The following is a 19,867-nucleotide window of genomic DNA, read 5'->3' on the forward strand; positions in this document are numbered from 1 at the left end:
GTCCGCACTGACCCAGTGCCCAAGGTATTTAAATTTGTGAACTCTATTTAACACAGCTGCTCCAAGCTTAATTGGAGGAACAGACTTAGGCAATTTGTTTCCTGCCTTAAAAACAAGTAGTTCGCTTTTATTAGAGTTATACCTAAGGCCATGGGACACCGCGTACCTCTCACAGACTGCAATTAATACTTCCAGGGCCCTGGCCGATGGGCTAAGCAGAACCATATCATCGGCGTAGCTTATGTTATTAACAATTTTACCGTCTATTGAGCAGCCGACTCCGGCTCCACTTAGCTCATCAATCAGTGCATTAACGTACAAGTTAAAAAACCGTGGAGACGTAAGTCCGCCCTGCCTCACCCCGCATTCCAACCTGTATTCCCCTGAGTATGAACCAGCCCATCGAACTTTGTTGGTTTGATGCTGATACCAAAACTTTGTCAGATTAATAAATTCCCTGGGCGTGCCGGTTTCGTTAAGGAGTTTATCCCATAAAATATTGTATGACACAAGGTCGAATGCCTTCGACAAGTCCAAAAAACAAGAGTAGACTGGTGTCCCCCGAGTAGTGTAATATTGAACGGTATGCTTGAGTCGCAGAATTGCTGTTTCAGTGGACAGCCCTGGCCTGAACCCGAACTGTGCCTCGTGCAAATTCACGTGCCTTTCAAATATGCGATCAAGCAAACCGTCCAACACCTTTGCTATCACGGTTGCCAGCGAAATTGGTCTATAATTATTCTTGTCGGAGGCATCTCCCGTTTTGCTTTTTGGTACCGGTACAACAATGGTTTCCATAAGTTCCCGAGGTAGATACGTATGCCCTATACATAAATTGAAAAACAAAGCCAGCACTCTGGGAAGATGTACACCCGCGTAACGTAAGTGCTCCACGCTGAGTCCGTCGTGGCCCGGCGACTTTCCCCTCGACAAATCGTGAATTACCGCAGCGACTTCTTTACTGGTGAAACGTTTATAATCACCACCTGACTCAGGCGCAGCGTCGAGCACCCCCATCACCGGCCCTAAGGGAGAATCTACATGAAAATGCTCTCTAAAGAGTTCCGCGATTTGTCTTGGATCACAGTGACCCTCAACACTCACAGGGATGCTAGCCCCAGGTTCCATCCTTTTAGTGTGTTTCCAAAAGCCCTTAAAGTCCTTTGAGGAATGGTGGGTGGCTAAAATGTCCATTCTAATTTGATTTTCATTGTCCTGACACCATTTCAGCTTGGACTTAAAATACCTTCTAGTCTCGCACATTCTGTCGTAAACCTCTCCAACAACTGGTTTACCTTGCGACACCCAAGTCCGGAAACTGAGCTGCGCTTCCCCGTGAACCTCCCTAACATGTTTATTCCAGCCTACTACCTTTTTATGCTTTCCATTGGTCTTTTTTAAAACATAAGTGACTTCAGCAGCATCTCTAAATGTTGTGACAATATTTTGATACATTCTATCAATAATACTCCTGTGTTCTAACATATTACAGATTTTATCAGAACAATTTCTACATTCGGCTGGAAACTCAATATTTCTTAACCGATAATTACATATCTCACTATACTTAAGTATTTGCTGCTCATCTCTATCACCCCACCGTACTTTATCAGTAACATTTCTAGTGTACAGAGTTTTTGGGGTTACATTACCCAACTTACAGCTAATCTCTAAAGGAAAATGATCTGACCAAAAGACATTGTAATGGATCACTACATCAACCAAACACTCCGAAGCTGCCTCCGTTACAAGACAGTGGTCAAGCCACCTCTTACAATTATGACTCTCGCTAATATAAGTAAAAGTATCACAACATAACCCTAGCTTGACCACGTCGGCACAGAGCCACCGTTGCTCATCACAAAAACCAGATAGTTCTTTATAAAATAATTCCGAAGGATGCGCGTTAAAATCGCCCAGCATAATAGCCGACTCTATTTCACTAGCCTCGATTATGGCATTCATTTCACTAAGCACCTCTGTAAATTCCGTTAAATTATCTACACTATCAGTAGGCATGTACACTGAGAACACCAACGAGCAGCTATCCGCGAGGCACAATTTAACCGCTATAAGCCTTGCACTCACGCACGGCACCACTGTCACCGATGAGAACACTCCTTTTCTCCACATTAAGGCCACTCCGCCATACGGTCGCCCCCTCAGTGGACCAGTTGATGTATCCACCGCCGATTTACTAATAAACTCGAAACTCTGATCGATAGTCCCAATAAACGCCACATCATGCGGAAGAAGCCAGGTCTCCTGAAGAGCAACCACGTCCGCTTTTTTACATAATTGCCTTACGCCCTCTATGGATCTTGTAACTGACTTGCAATTAAAACTCACAAATTTAGTTATATTGACGTCCTTATCCATACTATGTGCAGTTGTAGAAAATAGCTACCATAAACTATTACGTACTGATAGACTCCTTTAGTTCTGCACCACGAATTTAAATTTAATATATTTAAATTTAACGATTTAAATCGCATATATTTGTTTTTTCAAACAAACCAACGTTCAGTTTCAGTCAACCGTGAACATGGCCCGAAACGTTGGTTTGTTTGAAAAGACAAATCTACGCGATTTAAATCCGGAAAAATAGATTCATTTCCAATAATACCTATATATGTTTTGAAAATTGAATTTCTACCGAATCGTCCAAAAAGTTGTCTAGAGGACAAACTGCAGATTCTGGTCATTTGCAACAATGTGTTTGGAACCTACTCAACAGTTTTATTCTGAAATGGGTGAAATGTGCGAGTACGCAGCTCGATGTGTTTCAAGAATCCGCGCGTACAGAGTCCGAAAAACGAAATCCTATCAAAAAAGGGGTTGCGTACTATTGTCGGAGCACATGCGTACTCTTACCCACAATATAGTGTAAGAGTACGCAAATCCCATTTTGTACTATTTTGTTAATTCCTACCACAATATTAATTATAATTATTTTGCGCGTCGCTATGTAAGAGTCAGATTATTAGAGTAAGTAGTAAATGAAACAATTGTTGAAGAGCTAACACTTTTTGTTTTCATTTCTGCACATTAAATATCGAAGTAAGTAAGAGATCAAAAGAAAGTAGCTCGGAACGTGCTAATATATGTCTTTAGCATCCGCTGCCAGTATTTTTTTTACCGCTGGCATAGTTCCGTAATTATGATTTAATGAGTATTGCCTGGGCTTGGATGCACCAGCGTCCTGATTTTGCTTCTAATCGGAATCGATCCGATCTGGTAGTCTCGAAATCAGACGGGTTTCTGAGTGAGAAGATGAACCTGATTCCTACTGTATCTTTCTAATTTGTGAGTTAAATCAGCTATTGTTCCGATTAGAAATGTCAAAAGCCCCGATCGACCAGTTGTGAATCGCAATTATGCGCCTCGACTCCGAAAGACTGCAGGTGTCGTAATTATACTTTTTGAAAGGTTCAATCCGATGTTGAACGGACATTTTTACGTTATTTAATTTTCTTCCAATTATTTCTTCATCGCGAAATTATTATCCCGCAGAGCCACGCTCTGCTAGAAATACCATTGGATGGCGTAAGCGTTTGGCAGATATTAAACGTGTATTGACAATCACAGATGATGAATTAAAGTCAATCGACGTTGAATGACAGCGTTTGTTTTGTCCTACGCGACGTGTTCCACACACTAAACACTCGCGTTGCATATTGTGGATGGTCGCAAGCGCCATTAAGTTAAAGAACTGTAGCGGTCGCTCGGTGTTTCCAAAATTACATCAAATAGTATAAAAATATCAATACTACCTAAATTATTTCAATATTGCACGATAATACGGTGACAGCTGTGTGACTTTTTAACCGACTTCAAAAAAAAGGAGAAGGCTATACGTTCGGCTGAAATTTGAAAATTCAGAAGACCGTCCGATTTTGAAATAAGTTTCCGGAATGAAAAAGAAAAAAATACTATAAATGGTCAGAAATGAATTTATTGTTTCTCAAAATATTCTCCGTTAGCGTTAATGCACTTTTTCATACGAATGAACCAATTTTGAAAACATTTTTATGCCACTCCTTCGTGACAATCTCTGAAATATAGTTTTCATTCTCTTCGACAGCCTCTTCAGGTGATGAAAATTGTTGAATGCGTAACGGGTTCTTAATTTTTGAAAATAAATAAGTCCCAAGGTGCCAGGTCGCGACTGTACGCGGGATGACTCATAAAATCAATGTTGTTCACCTTCACTCCGAAACAGTACAATAAGGCATTTTTCTAGTATTTCAGACGTAAGAATCACACGACTGTACCATAAAAAGAGAAAATGGCGGATTGAGCTCAGATAGGTTTTTCGAGACATTATAGGTGGCACGCGTCAGACGCCAACTAACCACTTCTACTGTATTTATTGTTCTGTGGGTTTTCTGATGGGGCTGACACGTTCAATAACGATCAAAGCCCCTGAATAAATAAGCAATAAAACAAATTCCATTTCAGTCAGTTCGTGGCCAAAGCACACAAATTAGCATAATTTACGGGTATCTATTGCTATTAGTCCGTAAACAACATAAATTAATGCTTACTGTGCAAAAATTAAAGTCGCAGCAATTGAAATCACAAAGGAATAAGGATAAACCCTCTCCAGTAAAATTGGTCTTGTATTGCTATGCGTCTTTACCAATGCTGTATACGCGGCTGTGCACTATCCCCGACGAAGAGTAATTACGGTATCGTATGATTTATAAATACGCTGAGTTAATGGCGTATCTCTTTTTCTTCACGTACCTATATAGTGTTCCAAAGTGGTTCCTCCTTTGTGTTGGTCTCCCTGTGCGAGGGATGTGTTCGTATAATTAACAATTCAATAAATGAAACGTCTCTAGTGGAATGTATATATTGTGGGGTGGGTATGGCATCGGGCGGTGTGAGGTCGTCTGGTGGTACAAGCACGTGGTGGCGAGGGCGTAGAGCGGTCAGTGTGCGCTCGCCACCGTTGCGGGCACCACGCTCAAAGCTTTGACCATTCGAGCTCATGGGCTGCCGCGCCGATCGCCACAAAACAGCTAGAGCGTACGTAAGTAACCTGCCATATACAGTTCGTACGTTCGCATTTAACAGAGATTCACCGTACCCAGTACCTACCGCAGCTTTTTATATCCCAGTCGGACATTGTCCATCCGCATTGGCGTCGATGATGCCAGTTATGAAATAAGTAACGTGCTCATCACTCATCATTAGTTAGTGGAAGGGTTATTATTATTTATACTAAGCCCGCGTGTTGAAGCGCCGCGTCACGATCGTAAAGGCAGGTCGTGAGCCGTCCCGTGACCGCAAACCGTTATTCGTCTCGTCTACATTTTATTGATTTTAGTTAGTTGCCCTACAGGACACTAGGCAACGCAGCGTTCGTCATGTAGGGCTCTTGTCTACAGACGTCACAGTTTTACGATGATTTTGTTCCATGTAATTTATAGATCGACAGTCATTGTTGCGTAGTGTTTTGATGCTTTTTTTTCGCGTTCTACGTCAGATTCGGAAATATATTATAAGTGAAGATACGACCCAGCAGTGGGTAAGTTGCGCACATCGAATTGAGTACCTGCAATCAGGGTCAATATGATCTAAACATTGAAATATGCAATGACAATATCATACTTCTGACCATTTTCGAGATACTTTCGATTCCATTGTGACCTCTCATTTATTGGATATTTCTGTAATTTCGTTTGTCTCTTTATAGACAATAAAGTAGCCATCTCGATGGTGATTGGTCCAAGACAGTGATAATTCACAGCTCGCAAGACGTAATGATAAATAAACTAAAGTGCGCATGATTAAAAAGACTCGGTGGTGCAGGGCGACGCTGCCGCGACCGGCAGCCTGTGGTAGCGTTATGCAAATTACGCTATCGTTGCTGAAGAAACACTTTGTAAGATATTTGTAAGAATAGGGCGTGTAATATGTCACAAATATATTATTAACATAACTAACTTAATATAATTATTACAAGTAATTAATTCATATAAGTATATTACTTCATATAACGAACGTTCTATTTTTGATAACAATTATGTACCTGTATGTAGTATGTATGTGTGCGTTATTATTATTATTATTACCTACTTACACTAACACTCATTTTTATGAACAATCATGATGTTAAACTTCAGTCAGCAAAATGCCAGTACAGCTAAATATTAACGACTCAAATCTGAATTTAAAAAGAAATTGTTAATATAGTATATGATTGATTTTGGTACATACGTGTAAAGCTAAATAAATGTTGATTGTATTTTATAAAATTATTTTATATTTCAATTTCTAAAAACGATATGTCTAATATAATATACTAATTATTATATAATTCGCTGAAAACATGTTCGGAAACAAACAAATTCGCTTTTGGCACTCGACTCTCACTACGATTATTATATTATTAAATAAGAAAGTGGTGTTACCTATACCACGTAAAAAATGTCTAAATTGTCAATATAATATCCGTGTACCTGCCATTTTTTAATTTTACGGGAGAAGCGAGTTTGTGTCAAAACGCAGTATGTGTAACATTTAGGATGGCATAAAAATAAAACTGATTAATTTTCAATAACAGAATGTTCTAATATTCAAACTTTGTTAATTAGAGATTAAGACAAAAAAACTAGTTCTTTTATACAAAAATCAAATAGAAAAAACTTACCGAAATGTAATGTGACACCTTACGAATAATACAACATGAAAATTATTGTTATTATTATTATTTTAACTAAATTAACCTTTGTCAGTATCAGTCATCCCATCACACAACCGGTGCCTACAATCAGAATTAAAAATACAAAACCATTGTAGGTACCGACTGTACGATGGAATGACTGATACAGGCAAAGGTTACTTTGGTTAAAAATAAGTTTTAATTTATGAAGAAGTTTCTAATTATGTTCGAAATAACTTTTTTTATTTTTGCATTAAAATGGCAATTCCTGATAATGTGGAGTCACATACGTGTACTATGTAAAGTGGTCTATCACTTGCGAAGTTTTTTTTTTAATAACGCACACACTCAACATAGCCCCGCACTAGGGAAACCCTGTGTCGCGGGTGCCATGGACTCACACATAGACAACCACAAATTACACCCAAACTCACGAGAGAAATAAATGTAGGTCATACAAATATTTCTCCCGGCCCGGGAATCGAACCTGGGCCCTCTGCGTGGCAGTCCGGCGGCATGGTAGCCGTTCGGCTACGGAGGCAGTTAAAGTTTTTTTGGCTTAAGGAGGCGGCCAATCAAAATCGAAATCGTTATCGTCTGTAGCATAAGAATCAGCGCGGGAGTGTCAACGAAATTTTTTCATCTGTCAAATAATTGATGGATATTTTGCCTAGATCTCTGAGAATTCTTTACCAATTCATTGTTCTCGTATAGGTGTGCAGACAGCCCCCATATCTTTCTACATACATAAGTTTTGTTTATAGTGATCGTCACTCTCAACCTCTTGGTTATAGAGAAGGGCACGTGTGCGAGCAAGCCCGCACAGGGACAGCCCGTCTGCACGGATTTCATCCGGTACTCAAAAGGCCTAGTGCCTTGGGTGAGCTGCCCCGGATGCTCGTACAGCACCCTCTGAAAAATAGTTCTAGATAGGTACCGGTGCTGTAGGCATGCTCACCACCCGACGCCGAAACGTCGCTCCAGTTCCCAAAAACCTTTGCGTCTGGAGTGACCGAAGGATGTCTAGCTCATCCTCTACTAGGTCTCCGGACTAGTGCCGAAGATGCCGGTCGTAACGTGTTGCGATAATGTCCGGACATAGCTTAAAGACCGACTTAAAGGGCAACTCACGTGTCCCGCGCATCTCTTCGCCTTAGGTCCTCGTTTAGCTCGCTACTAAAACACGCCAGCTGCGCGTGGTACGAACGCGTTCATCCCTGCAGATAACTACAAACCCCGGCGAGACAATACCTAAGTCCGGGTCCACTAGAGACGCCCGTGAAGGCGTATCACTGGCGGAGGGCTTGGCTCGGATGCTTGTACTGTACCCTTGTTTTATCGGGGAGCCCGTAGTCTCCCCGGAACTCCCAATCTCTCGGGTCAGTAGATAGAGATAGCACTCGCTGTGCAGACAGACTATCATTACTCGAATGAGAACTTAATTTGACTGAATATCCGCAGGTACCTGTAAAACTGAATTTCACATAGGCTCTTGTGTACACGTTTCCACTCGCACTGCGGGGTAAGGAAATCCCAGGATTGACTAGACAACACCCTGACGCACTCGCGATTCAAACGAGTGTTTGCGGCATAAGACTGTAATTCTACACTTACACTAAAATTTCTTTTATATCTTTACTTAAATTGCAGTCAATTTTAGTAAAGATATAAAAGAAATTGTTGAACTGTAACTTCGAACTTACAATGAAATACTTCGTCATCAAAATACTTTTAAAGAACTCAATGCGAATTTCGTAGATACAGTTTTATGGGTCGATAAAGCTCGAAAAATTATGTAGGATACCGTTAAAAACCCAAAATCTTAAAAAATGGAGTTGCAGTGTAACGGAACGTTACAACGTTGTTAAACTATTTTTGAATAAATCTTTTTAAATTTAACGGTATTAAAAATTGAACACAAATATTTCTTCAATAAATATACCATATTTTTAAATGATAATTGATTACAAAACATTAAAACCACGATATACCATTGACAAATATGCTTAAATCTATGGCAGCTTACGTTGCATTCGAAATAGTAGTCGAATAATGACGGACGCAGAGAGGGGAGCGCGGTAACCGGCGCCGGCGCGGTCAGGCTCTTCAAACAGCGTCAGAACGACTTCAGTGCCATTTCACGCTCGGCTCTGCCGCGCTCCCGATATAAAAAATCCGTTACGCAATTTTAAATGTCCAAAATTTTATTGTAAATCGAAGATTATTGCTTCCCATCACATTAAACGTACTTAAACAGTTGTGAAAGTGAAAGTTCCCGCTTTAGGGTAAGTTGAATGACACACAAAACACTTGTAACGCTTTTATCTTCAAAATGTCTCAAAGCACGTTTATATATATATATATATATACATATATATATTGTTGTTGTATATATATATATATAACAACAACGTAAATTTGAACCATAGTACCATACGCTTTGAGACATTTTGAAGATTGCATCATCAAAATTTCAAACTGCAATGATCAAATGTAATTATACTTTTTCGCCAGACGTTGTTTTCTTTGGCTTATTTTATTTTTTATTCTTTTCTAGCACTAAGCAAACGTCTCGGCCTTCAGCCTTACTACCTAAATTCTTTATTTTTCTATTTTTACACAATTTAAACTACAACTCCGTTCTGGTCGCGCCACCGGCAATTGCTACTACGGTGCTTTTCTAATTCTCTTTTGCCGTCTGTGGGCTTTCAGAACGGAGGCAAAAGGTCTGTTACTACCAGTTGTTGTCCGTTGCAGGAATTACCTTCGGATTAAGTTACCTTCGGGTTGGAAAGGTACCTTCGGGATAATAGTTACCTTACACCTGGAGCTTGACTACGTCCGGACTAGGACGTAACAACATACGCGGAACGGCTACCAATTGCTGCTCATCCTGCGGCCCTTCTTGCGCCGGCAAATATACAGGGGAGTACCATACTCGGAAGCAGAAAGCCTAAAGTCTTAAGGCACGTTACCACGACCTGTAATAAATTTATGTACCTTTTTTAAATTTAAATTTTAAATTGTAATTTTTTTTTAAAATTATTATAATGAATTCAATTTTCGGATTTATTGGTTTCATTTTTTACCCTCATACGGAAAATAAAACTAAGGAATCGAACCCGGTACAGTGTTATACTTCTCAGGTACGGATAAATGAAATTATTGTTACATAATAAGAGCTTTATATAAAATGTTTTTAAAAATCTGAATATTATATCAAACGAGAAGTATATGAAATTAAGTTTTTTTTTAATCTGTCACAAGTGAAGCACACCCATTTAAATATAATGTAACTTAAACATAGTTATGTGCAGAAATGTAAATAACATCATCAATTAGGTATACATAGCAAGTGACGGGACTGAAGGTAAGCTACACGCTACACGCCTGTCCATATCAGTTACAGTGCCACTCAGAGCTTGAAATCACAACGATTTGAGGGGCACTGTCACTGCACCCATCACCCTGAGACATAAGTTAACAAGTCGCGTGTGCCTGTTATCTCACCAGAACCGTTACCCTTCAAAACCGGAACACAGTAATGCTTAACATTACTGCTTGACGGCAGAAATAGGTAAAATGGCAGTTAAGCGCTACCCTGGACGAACTCTTTCACAAGGAGCTCTACTGCTACTAAACTGCTGTATACCTAGTACCCTTGTTACTATTTAAGAATTTATTATTTTGTAATAATACGTTTAATTAAATTTGAACAAAACTCAATTCACAACAAATATTTAGTTGGAAATAGTTTTTTCACCTCAGCAGCTCGAACAAGGCTATTTTGCTGTGTGAAATCACTGAGCAAAATCTTATTTTGCTCACTCCCGTGAGAGAAAGTAGCTTTTTGCTTTTTAAGTGGAGACTTGTCATTTAATGCGAAGGGGTCTAATACAAATTCGACATATTTCAAAATCAGTCGCTCCGTCCCTTTCACTTCATTACAAGAAAAAGGAAAAAGAAAATTATGGTTTATTCGTACTTCGATATTTAAGCTACATAGTAGACCCCCACAAAATGGCTGAACGAGTGCACGTTCGGAAACTCGTCAATTCATCTAAAAGATAAATTATGTGAGAAATACAAATACGATTTTATACTATGATAATTTAGTTTTTACAATTTTCATTAAAAATAAAGCAAGTGTTGCAATAAAAATATGCTAAATTTATAACGTCAATTAAAGACGTATTATAGATTCGATAAACCTAAAACAGACTTCGCATTCTTGGGCACAACCTAGCACCTCCAGTGATGCGAATCATACCCAAACCCGCCCAGAATCACCAACTTTTACGGTGCGGGAAGGGTCACAATCCAGCTCAACTCATAATGAAACCTCGACCACTACTCAAGTAGCAAACACTACGACGATTACTGTTCCAAATAAAACAGTAACTTTTAATCTACAGAATTGTACAAACTTCACGTTCCACTTTTAATTTTTTTTAAATTCTGTATTTTTGTAAATATACAATGATGCATTTGCTTTCATGACGTGTTTTTATTACTTGTCCCTTTAGTATATATATATGTTCTCGCTGCTGAGGTGAAAAGTTGTATGTATCACGCGAGAGCAAAGTTATTTTGCAGCTCGTATTTTTGAGTCCCTCGCTTCGCTCAAGATTCTAATTCTGAATCACTCGCTACGCTCGTGATTCAACTATAGAATCTTTCGCTTGCTCAGGACTCAAAAACAGCACTCGCACCAAAAAACGGCTTTGCTCTCTTGTTGAACAAATAACTATTGCGCTCGATTTCGGGTATTTATGGGGCTTAACCCGATTTAAACCCGGCGTTAACAAAGCGCCAGGTTAAAACCCGGGCCCATCACCGGCTCCGACCCAACGCTATTGCAAAGCGAGCCGAGGGCGCGGGGTACGACAGTTAATCGTGTCGTTCTATGTATATGTGAACAACTTCATTTAAATATACAGGTCGCGACACTGTAAACTGCACGACTATCTGTCGTCACGAAATAGTGGGAACGCGTCCTTAGTGTTAATAATATCAGCTATGCCGATGATATTGTGCTGCTAAGTCAATCGATCAGTGGCCTGAGAAAAATGCTGAAAGTTTAAGATATATTTTATGCCGTGAGGCATTGAGTTAGGTTTCAACAATGAAAAGAAGAGCTAGTTTCTTGGGTTTAAACATGAAGGGCTAAATAATTTTCCACCGCTCCTTCCAAATGGCGTACCCTTGAATCGTATCTCTTAAGTATTTAGCACAATTTATTAAATCAATGTCTGGAGATCATGATGATGTTGAGACGAAGCGCAGCGCGTTGTCGGTGCGCGGTGTCATGTTGGCTCTGAGGTTTCCTAGGTGATCGGAATTTTTATACATGTGGACCAATTTCACACAACTGACTTACAACGTCATATGTGAAATGTACAACAACATCTTTAGGGTTCTGTTTCGCTTCCTCGCCTTTGCAACGCCTATGTTTGCGGACGCGTGCGCAGGTGGTGCTCAGGTGAGCATTTTTTTTGCGAATTTCCTGCGCAAGAAAATGCGTCACAGATGTTGCAACTGCGTGGTAGCACCAATGTTATCCTGAGGAGGATAGCATGAAGAATGGACTCGGCTGTCTTCTGTAGGTTCACGTTGTCGTGTTACACGTTGACACAATGATTTAATTTAAATCATTAACTGCCTCCGTGACCGAACAGTTACCATGCCGAACTGCCACGCAGAGGTCCCAGGCCTACATTTGCACAGGCAATGGCACCGTCGGCCGGGGCCAGGGACTCAGGTCTAAGAACCGGCGAACCGCCTCAAGCTGTTAGAAAGGCTGACTGGAATTAACCCATTTGCGGACAAAACAATTGGGATTATTTCAGTGGAGGCCACATCCCACATGTTATTATTATTATTATAATTGTTCCTCCTTGTTTCTACGAACTTAGCGCATGACATTATTGTTTCTAACAAATATGGACGAATTGGTGTGATAATAAATGATTTTTTATAAAACTGAGGACAAAAACTTTATTTAATAAAATCGCATGGTCAGATGCTGCAAGCAACTTAGGAAATCTATGAATTAATCCCCGACGGTTCGGTTGTACGTACATCATTGAATATATGTAGTGGGGATGTAGTATGGTGGGGAATGTGTGTACCAGCCAATAGAGTTTCCTTTTTATGTATTTATATTAGTAGGATCCGTAAGTGTCGTGTGTTTGCGCGTAGGAAGTAGCGGGCACAAGTAGTAAACAAATAAATATAAAGCTAAACGGGTCACTTCCATGGATTGTTGTCACACAAAAAAGCAGAAGGTACGTAAGAAGAATAAATGACCTTCATACGTAGTTTTTGTTTGAGTAATGTTTTAAACCTCGGAAAAGGCAAACTTTGAATAACACCCGGAATCTTATGACCCGAATCTTTTCAGATACACGCTATTATTTTATTTTTATAAAAACCGACGCACGCTTGGCCACAGTCTCACGTGCTGCAAGCACTGCTACAGTTTACATTGTATGTTATTATATAATACGAATAATAGGAGCAGGTAGGTAATTCAAGTAGGCACGGCGGCGGCGGCGACACACGTCGCATCACAGAGTGCACCGGGAACCCGTCGGTCTCGACATGGTCTCGACTCGCCACGCTCCAGTTTAGGTACTTAATATAACCCACCCTTCCATATCTGACTACATTTCTGATTTTTTCATGTTTCAACTGAACTGGAATGAGTAACTTTAGCACTGATTAGAAGAGGCAGAGGAACAATGTTGTCCGATAGTCGTGCCTGATGTTTTAATGCAAACCCTGGTTTAATTTGCCGGAGCTGAGAATAGCCGACTTGCGTTTCAAAATTGACATTCGCTTTGCGCGCAGGTGCCACAGGAGGCGCGGGAGGAGCCGGAGTCCGCGCGGGATCGCTGCTGGCGACACTGGGCGCGCTGCGCGCTGGCTGGACGCCACCGCCGCACACCATTACCCGGTGAGACGACAATCATTGTTATGTTTTGTCTGCTGCTTGCCTGTTTACCAAAGGCATATACCTAGACGAATGAGCAGCGTTGATGCGCTCCTTGCAGGCTAATTTGAACAAAACTAGAAGCGAGCAAAAGAGGAGTAGATATGCCTTTTTATGTTTCATAATTATTACTAGTCTTTAGTTTAAGACACAATCGTAAACTATACTTTATAAAGGCTCAACTTCAACTAAGACGGACGCCCAGTCGGTCAGGTCTCAGTGCATATGGACTGATGTTCGGTAGGGATATCAGAATAGGTACCCTAGTATAGGTTCTAGGAGATATCCTTCCACGAGCACCAGCATATCTTGGCAGCTCAGACAGAAAGACCCAGGGGTTTTTAAGTATGGGAGCCAAGTGGCAGGAGAGCGGGTGCAACTGCTCGTACCCAAACAAGAAGCGGAAGTTCGGTAGAGTGGCGGAAGGGTTGGACCGATTGCACTATCGTGTGACCACTGACGGGGCCGACAGCTAACGTTCGCACGCCGACTGCACGCTGCCCGCCGCCGCCAGCTAATTAACGACGGAGACCTAATTATATTGTTTTTGAGTTTCATATTGCTTGTCTTGTTAACATACCATTCGCCAGCGCCACTCAATAAATTTCTTACTATCGTATTTTAACATGAAAGTGATAAAATTATCCGGAGTATTTTAAGATAGTGCTAAATTTAACTCGTGCTCATTTGGTAACTTTTTTATTAGTTTTAATATCACTATAGTATACTTACGCTACAATATTTATGGTGTAAGTTGCACACGTATACATTGAAGCTTTTGCGCTTAACGCACTGCCTCGCTAATGTTGCAAATGCAGCCTCGCCGTATGCTCCCGGGTGAATTTAATCTTTCTGCTCGTAATTGTGTGTATTGCAATACTGCTATCCAGCGATGAGAAACTATCTGAAAAACTGTGAGTGTGCTTGTTGAGGCATGTGTAAAGTAGAGTCAGAGGATGAGCGGGGCGCGAGTGTTGTCGGTGCGGGCGGGAGGGAGGACAGGGACCGCGTATTTGCGCAGCCGCCGTCTGTTCCGGCGCTCGCGAGCGCTCTCGCGCATCTCACTTGTTGTGGTGAGTCAGTGCGATCGCCGCGCGGCTCCTCGTGCTTTTTGCTGGTAAGATCTTTTCACTTATTGACATTAGGAAGTAGACAACAGCAGGTATAACATGCGTTCGAGGCGAAATAATACCTGTCCACGCACAGCAATTCCTTGTGCCCATGATAACTGAACGCAATTTACTTACACCGAGACGCGTCGTGTAGCATACGTATATGCGTACCTACGCACACACCATAGTTAAGCGATTAAAACGCTGTGAACTTCATAATGTTCTCCGTGTAAAAAATTTGAACTTGAGTGTAGACGTTCTGAACAGAACAACTAACATCATCCGAAGAGTTCGAAAACTACGTATTTGCATATATGACTAATTATATCAAATAATTCGATGGTAAGTACCTACCTACGTTCTCTGTTGATCTGTCGATATTGCCGGCGTCAGTCGTCTGGTGGTGGCGACGACGCGCCGCTGCGCTGAATCTTCCTAAATATAAACATGTCGTCCGCCGCGCGCCGTCGCGTTGCTGCGCTCCGCCTTTTCACATAACCGAAAGTGTGTTTATGCAGTTTGATTGTCATTTCCCTTTACACGTACCTATAACACATGACCGGACGTACACTATGTCGTTATGTGAGTCATTGTGTAAATTTGGTAAGATTATCTCGCGTGCAATGCAAGATGATTGCATTGCTCCTGCACGCGCCTAACGTGGTCGCGGTCTCGGTCGCGGTCGGGTTTACCACGAGTCTGAGTGACTGCGTCGCTATTTTTGTCCGTATCTGCAATGTGTAGGGCAGCACGTCTGTGTTTGTGCCTGCGTTCCGCGGTCAAGGACTATCGACGATTGAAAGGATTTGTATAACCTTTAAGTAAACCAGAGAAATTCAACTCGGCTCAATTTTAAAACGTCATAGGTACCTAACTGCGTTTTTGGACAAAATCCCTTTTGCACTCTTCAAGCGTAGTATCGGGCGATTAATGCAACATATGTATAATTTGTAGACCTTCTTTTATTTATAAAATAAAGGTATATCATCATAGATTGTCATATATCTAATTTTATTTCTAGTAATTCTGTTTTTAATTTTGTTGGGGCTGCGAGTTTTATACGAATTTAGCCAACGAAGTATGACTAAATAATTAAAATAGTGATGTGTTTACGTCACTATAGACAATGTTTCGATGCAGTGTTGCGACTCCACGTGTTATGGTTCTGGAAAAAAATGGCCGCGCCTGTGTCCAAGCTGTGCTAAATTGTGAAGCGGTGTGCTGTGTGCTAAGTTCTGCTGTGCGCTGTGCAATAAATGAACTATGCGCTGTTTATGTGTGTTGTACTTAACCCACCCTCATTAGAATATGTTTGTCCATCAACGCTTCGCGTGAAAGATCCTCTCAAGAGTTTATCAACGAACGCCGTTTGTAATAGTCAGTGAAGCGCGTCGCGGATGCTATGCGAGCGCAAACGGAGCGCGGCTAGGAAAAATATGCAAAAATGCATCGCGCCTGCGCTCGAGTGTTCCGCATCACGAATGCTATCCTAATTAGCCTCGACTACTGCTCGGTGCATAGAAACCGCTCATGTGGAGTACTCTCCGACTAGTAGTAGTGGTCACGTTTTATAATTCTGAAAGTGGATGTTCTTCGGTTTTGTATAATATATAATGTTGGTGTCTTTCATTACTATATTTTAGAGGTAGCCGTACGAAGTAACAACATTACGTGCAATGCGATTGCGTCGTTGTTTTATTGAAGCAATTGATTTTGGGGATTTTTTACGAGTTTTAGTACACCTCACAGAGAGTGATACTCGATGAAAAATATGTATGTAAGGGTTCTGTAGAAATTCTTTCTGTCGATTATATCTGATCACTCTGAACATCGTCGTTCACAGCTTCGAGGTTCGTGGGTCGACTTCGAGCGCCATCGGCAGCGAGGGAGAAGAGCGGTGGAGTGCCGGCGCCATGTTGCGCCGAGCCGCCCCCGCAGAACTTTCGTCGCGCGTGGCCGCTTCGCCGGGCTTGCTGCGTCGCCGATACTCCGTGCCGGAGACCGTAATGAGAAGGTGAGGTTCACTTCGCTCCCTGCAGCGTTTCCAGGCCGAGGCCCGGTGCGTCGTCTTCACCTTTCATTTGGATTATCACTACTAGAGTCTCGTTTGTTCTCCTAGCGTTGAAGCTCGCTGTGGATTTTTTTTCCCTATTTTACGTAGGGAACTCTACGCCTCCGCGGGTTGTAGTGGGTTGTTATAGTTTGTAGTAGTAGTGGGACTTAATGTTTGAAATGATAGTTTGTCACTCTCTCCCTGTGTTCCAGATGCCGCTTAGCGAGACAGTGGTCGGAGCCGGAGCGCGCGTCGACCAGCGGTCGCTCGCCGGGCAGCAGCCCGTCTCGCGGCGCCAACGAACGGTCCGTGGGCGCGCGTGAGTCGGTGCGGCGTTGTGCGCTGTTGCGGCGCATGTGGGGCCGGAACCCCAACGGCGCGGGCGCTGCGCCCTCCCCTCCCTGCTGTTGCGGCAGTCGTTCGCTCGACGGCTCGCACACTGATCTCGAAGCCGTGAGACTCCCGCGGCCATCGGAACGACGGCGCCGTTCACCACTACCATACACAGAATCATATGCGCGCACGAGTTCGACCGTGCCTTCCGGAGATGGAGACACGGTCGACCTAGAACCCGATCGCCCAATAATGGAAACTTACGATCTCGCCGGCGAACCTCGTTTTCGGGAGACTTCCACAATCGGCGACACTTCCGGAAGTAGACGCAGCCCGGACCCACCGACTGACGATTTCCCCGCAAGGCCTCACGCGCCCTACGATCTGCTGGAAATAGCCGTGTCCGAGACTTCCCACGGCAGCGACTCACCAGATCGACGAGCGGTTCGCGCGACCCCGCCGTCGGCCTTGCGCACTTTTAAACCGTCAATAATGGAAAGGAACATCGACGAATACGTGGCCGATATCTTAGTAGAAAGCTTGAACTCTCTTACGGATCGACTGGAAACGATCGCGGCTACGACCGAAGGTCGCATGAGTGTTATCGAAAAAGAAATAAAAGTAAAGTTACAGAATGCGGGAGTGAACACGGTCGTCCATTTGAGCCCGACTTCTAACCACCAAATAATATTCGGAAACGAAGAATTATGCGAGCGAGACGCGAGTGCGACCTCGCGACGAGTACAGAGTCTATTCGAAGGGGGCGAGCCGATCGAGGATCGGCGCCGCGGGACCGACGACCGCGATCTACAGTTTCCTCCTCCTCAGTCCGCGGAGGCAAACCCCGCTACGGGTGCCAGTGCCGGATCGCCCTGCACCAGTCTCGTCGATAGTTTAGATGACCCTTCTTCGCCGCGTTTTCCCCTCGGGATCGATTCGACTGTTTCGAATCGACCCGGGGAAAATAATACTTCCAGGGGCGATAGAAGCGAATCTTTTTTTATTCGACTCGAGGACGACGAGTGTGATTGTGCAAAGGATAATCTGGTGGTCGCCGATCGCATGCCGGAGAGGATAAAGAAGCGTCTCCAGCGTCGGCATCGACGACGAGAGAGACGCGCCGAAGTAGCGCGGCGCGGACGCACGGGTGGCTCGCGCTCCGACCGCAATCGCGGCGCTGCGGTGGAGCGGACTTGCGCGGCACTGGTCGACTCTCTCGTCGATGATGCCATTAGTAGAATCGCTCGCGAAGAATACCGGTGCGCGCGCATCGGTCGCCGGTTGCGGGAAGAGACCCGCGCCCCCGTCGACGCGAGTCGACAGCGAACGGAGCGGCGCCTCGCTCTCGCCCCTGAACCTGCACCGGCCCCGCGGCGCGATCGCGCGCCGCGCAGATCGTATCGCAAGTCGGAGATTCACGACGGTGAAAAGTGTATAGAAATATTGGAAATAGTCGAGTACGCGAACGTATCGCGCAGTTCGTCTGACGTCACTTCGGACGAGTGCGGTTCTGGCGTGAAATGCAGAAGGTCGCGGATACCCGTCCCCGTTCCGGACGAGTCGCGCCGCCCCGGGCGTGCCGGCGCCGTCCGAGCGGCCCCACCTTCGACGGCGACGGCACCTCCGCCGGCTCCGGCCGCGGCGACGGCAGCGCACGCCGCGCGCCGCGCCTCAGTGCCGAGCTGCGACGGGCGACTGCGCACAGATTCGCTCCGATTCGAGCGCGTGTTCGACGCGATTCCGGAGGAGCGCGGCGGACTCGGCTCGGAGTCGTCGCGTCCTTCGTCGGGAGCTCCTCCCGACCCTCGTTCGCCGCGGCGGCTCTCGACGGCCGCCGAACCGAGCGCACCGTCAGGTACCGCGTTCGTCCGCGCCGCTTTTTCGCTTTCGCGTCGCACCGCGACTTCGGTCCCCGTAGAGTAGTCGATGCGCCTTAACAGAGCGATACGCGGTCTGACCGTTTCTGGAATAAACTTTTCATTTCTGAACGGTCGTTTCGTTTTCGTCGAAGGCGGCGCAAACCCGATCGCCGAGAGCGTCGAGGCGAGCGCGGCGGCGGTTAGCGGGCGGCGATCCGTCGGCGTGCAGTGCGCCACGGTGGTCGAGGACGACTCGGAGGCCGCGAAGTCGGACGGACGTCGTTTCCGATCGACGTCGGCCGGGCGGAGCGACGCGGACGAAGTCGCGGATCTCACGCACACGCACGTGCCCGCCTCTAGCGACGGCGAGTCCGCCGACGAGCGGCGCGCGCCCCGCCGTCCGCCGCCGCGCGACCGCCGCCCTCGCCCTCCGCATGCCCACGCTCACGCGCACCAGTCCATCGACTCAGGTACGTAGGTCGAAGCCGCAGGAAGCCGCTCGCCCGCACTCGAACTGTCCGTTCCGTTCACTAGACGAACACTAAGAGGGTACTCGTCCAAGAATAGGTGCAGTAGAATAAAGTTAAAGATTTTGTAGCGTAAGAAACAATTATCTATTCACAAAACACATAAACGAATGTAAGCAAACAATTAAAATAAAAGAACAGCAATGTGGACAAAAAGAATGAAGATTCAGCTCTGCCGTATTCACCTATGGCTATCCATTCACCTATCGCTGCGTCAGACCAGCAAAAGGACTGTATACTAAACACCAGGCAATTAATCGAGGCTGTCCGTGTCGCACTATATGTAAAATGTATAAAAATTTAAAAAATGTATTCA

At 44.1% G+C, this 19,867-nt stretch overlaps 1 protein-coding gene across 3 annotated transcripts in view; it reads left to right on the top strand.

Annotated features, from left to right (window-relative positions):
• LOC113238949 overlaps positions 1 to 19,867 on the top strand; it is a 48,490-nt gene that overhangs the window by 5,159 nt on the left and 23,464 nt on the right. For all 3 annotated transcript variants that reach the window (XM_026475804.1, XM_026475805.1, XM_026475806.1), the window contains exons 3-6: positions 13,526 to 13,631; positions 16,623 to 16,793; positions 17,045 to 19,020; positions 19,177 to 19,494. In XM_026475804.1, the coding sequence (XP_026331589.1) occupies positions 13,526 to 13,631; positions 16,623 to 16,793; positions 17,045 to 19,020; positions 19,177 to 19,494 (2,571 nt within the window). The remainder of the gene's footprint in view (positions 1 to 13,525; positions 13,632 to 16,622; positions 16,794 to 17,044; positions 19,021 to 19,176; positions 19,495 to 19,867) is intronic.

This window comes from Hyposmocoma kahamanoa, unplaced genomic scaffold (assembly GCF_003589595.1).
Source record: "Hyposmocoma kahamanoa isolate Upper Pololo Valley unplaced genomic scaffold, ASM358959v1 98972, whole genome shotgun sequence".
Lineage (NCBI taxonomy): Eukaryota > Metazoa > Arthropoda > Insecta > Lepidoptera > Cosmopterigidae > Hyposmocoma > Hyposmocoma kahamanoa.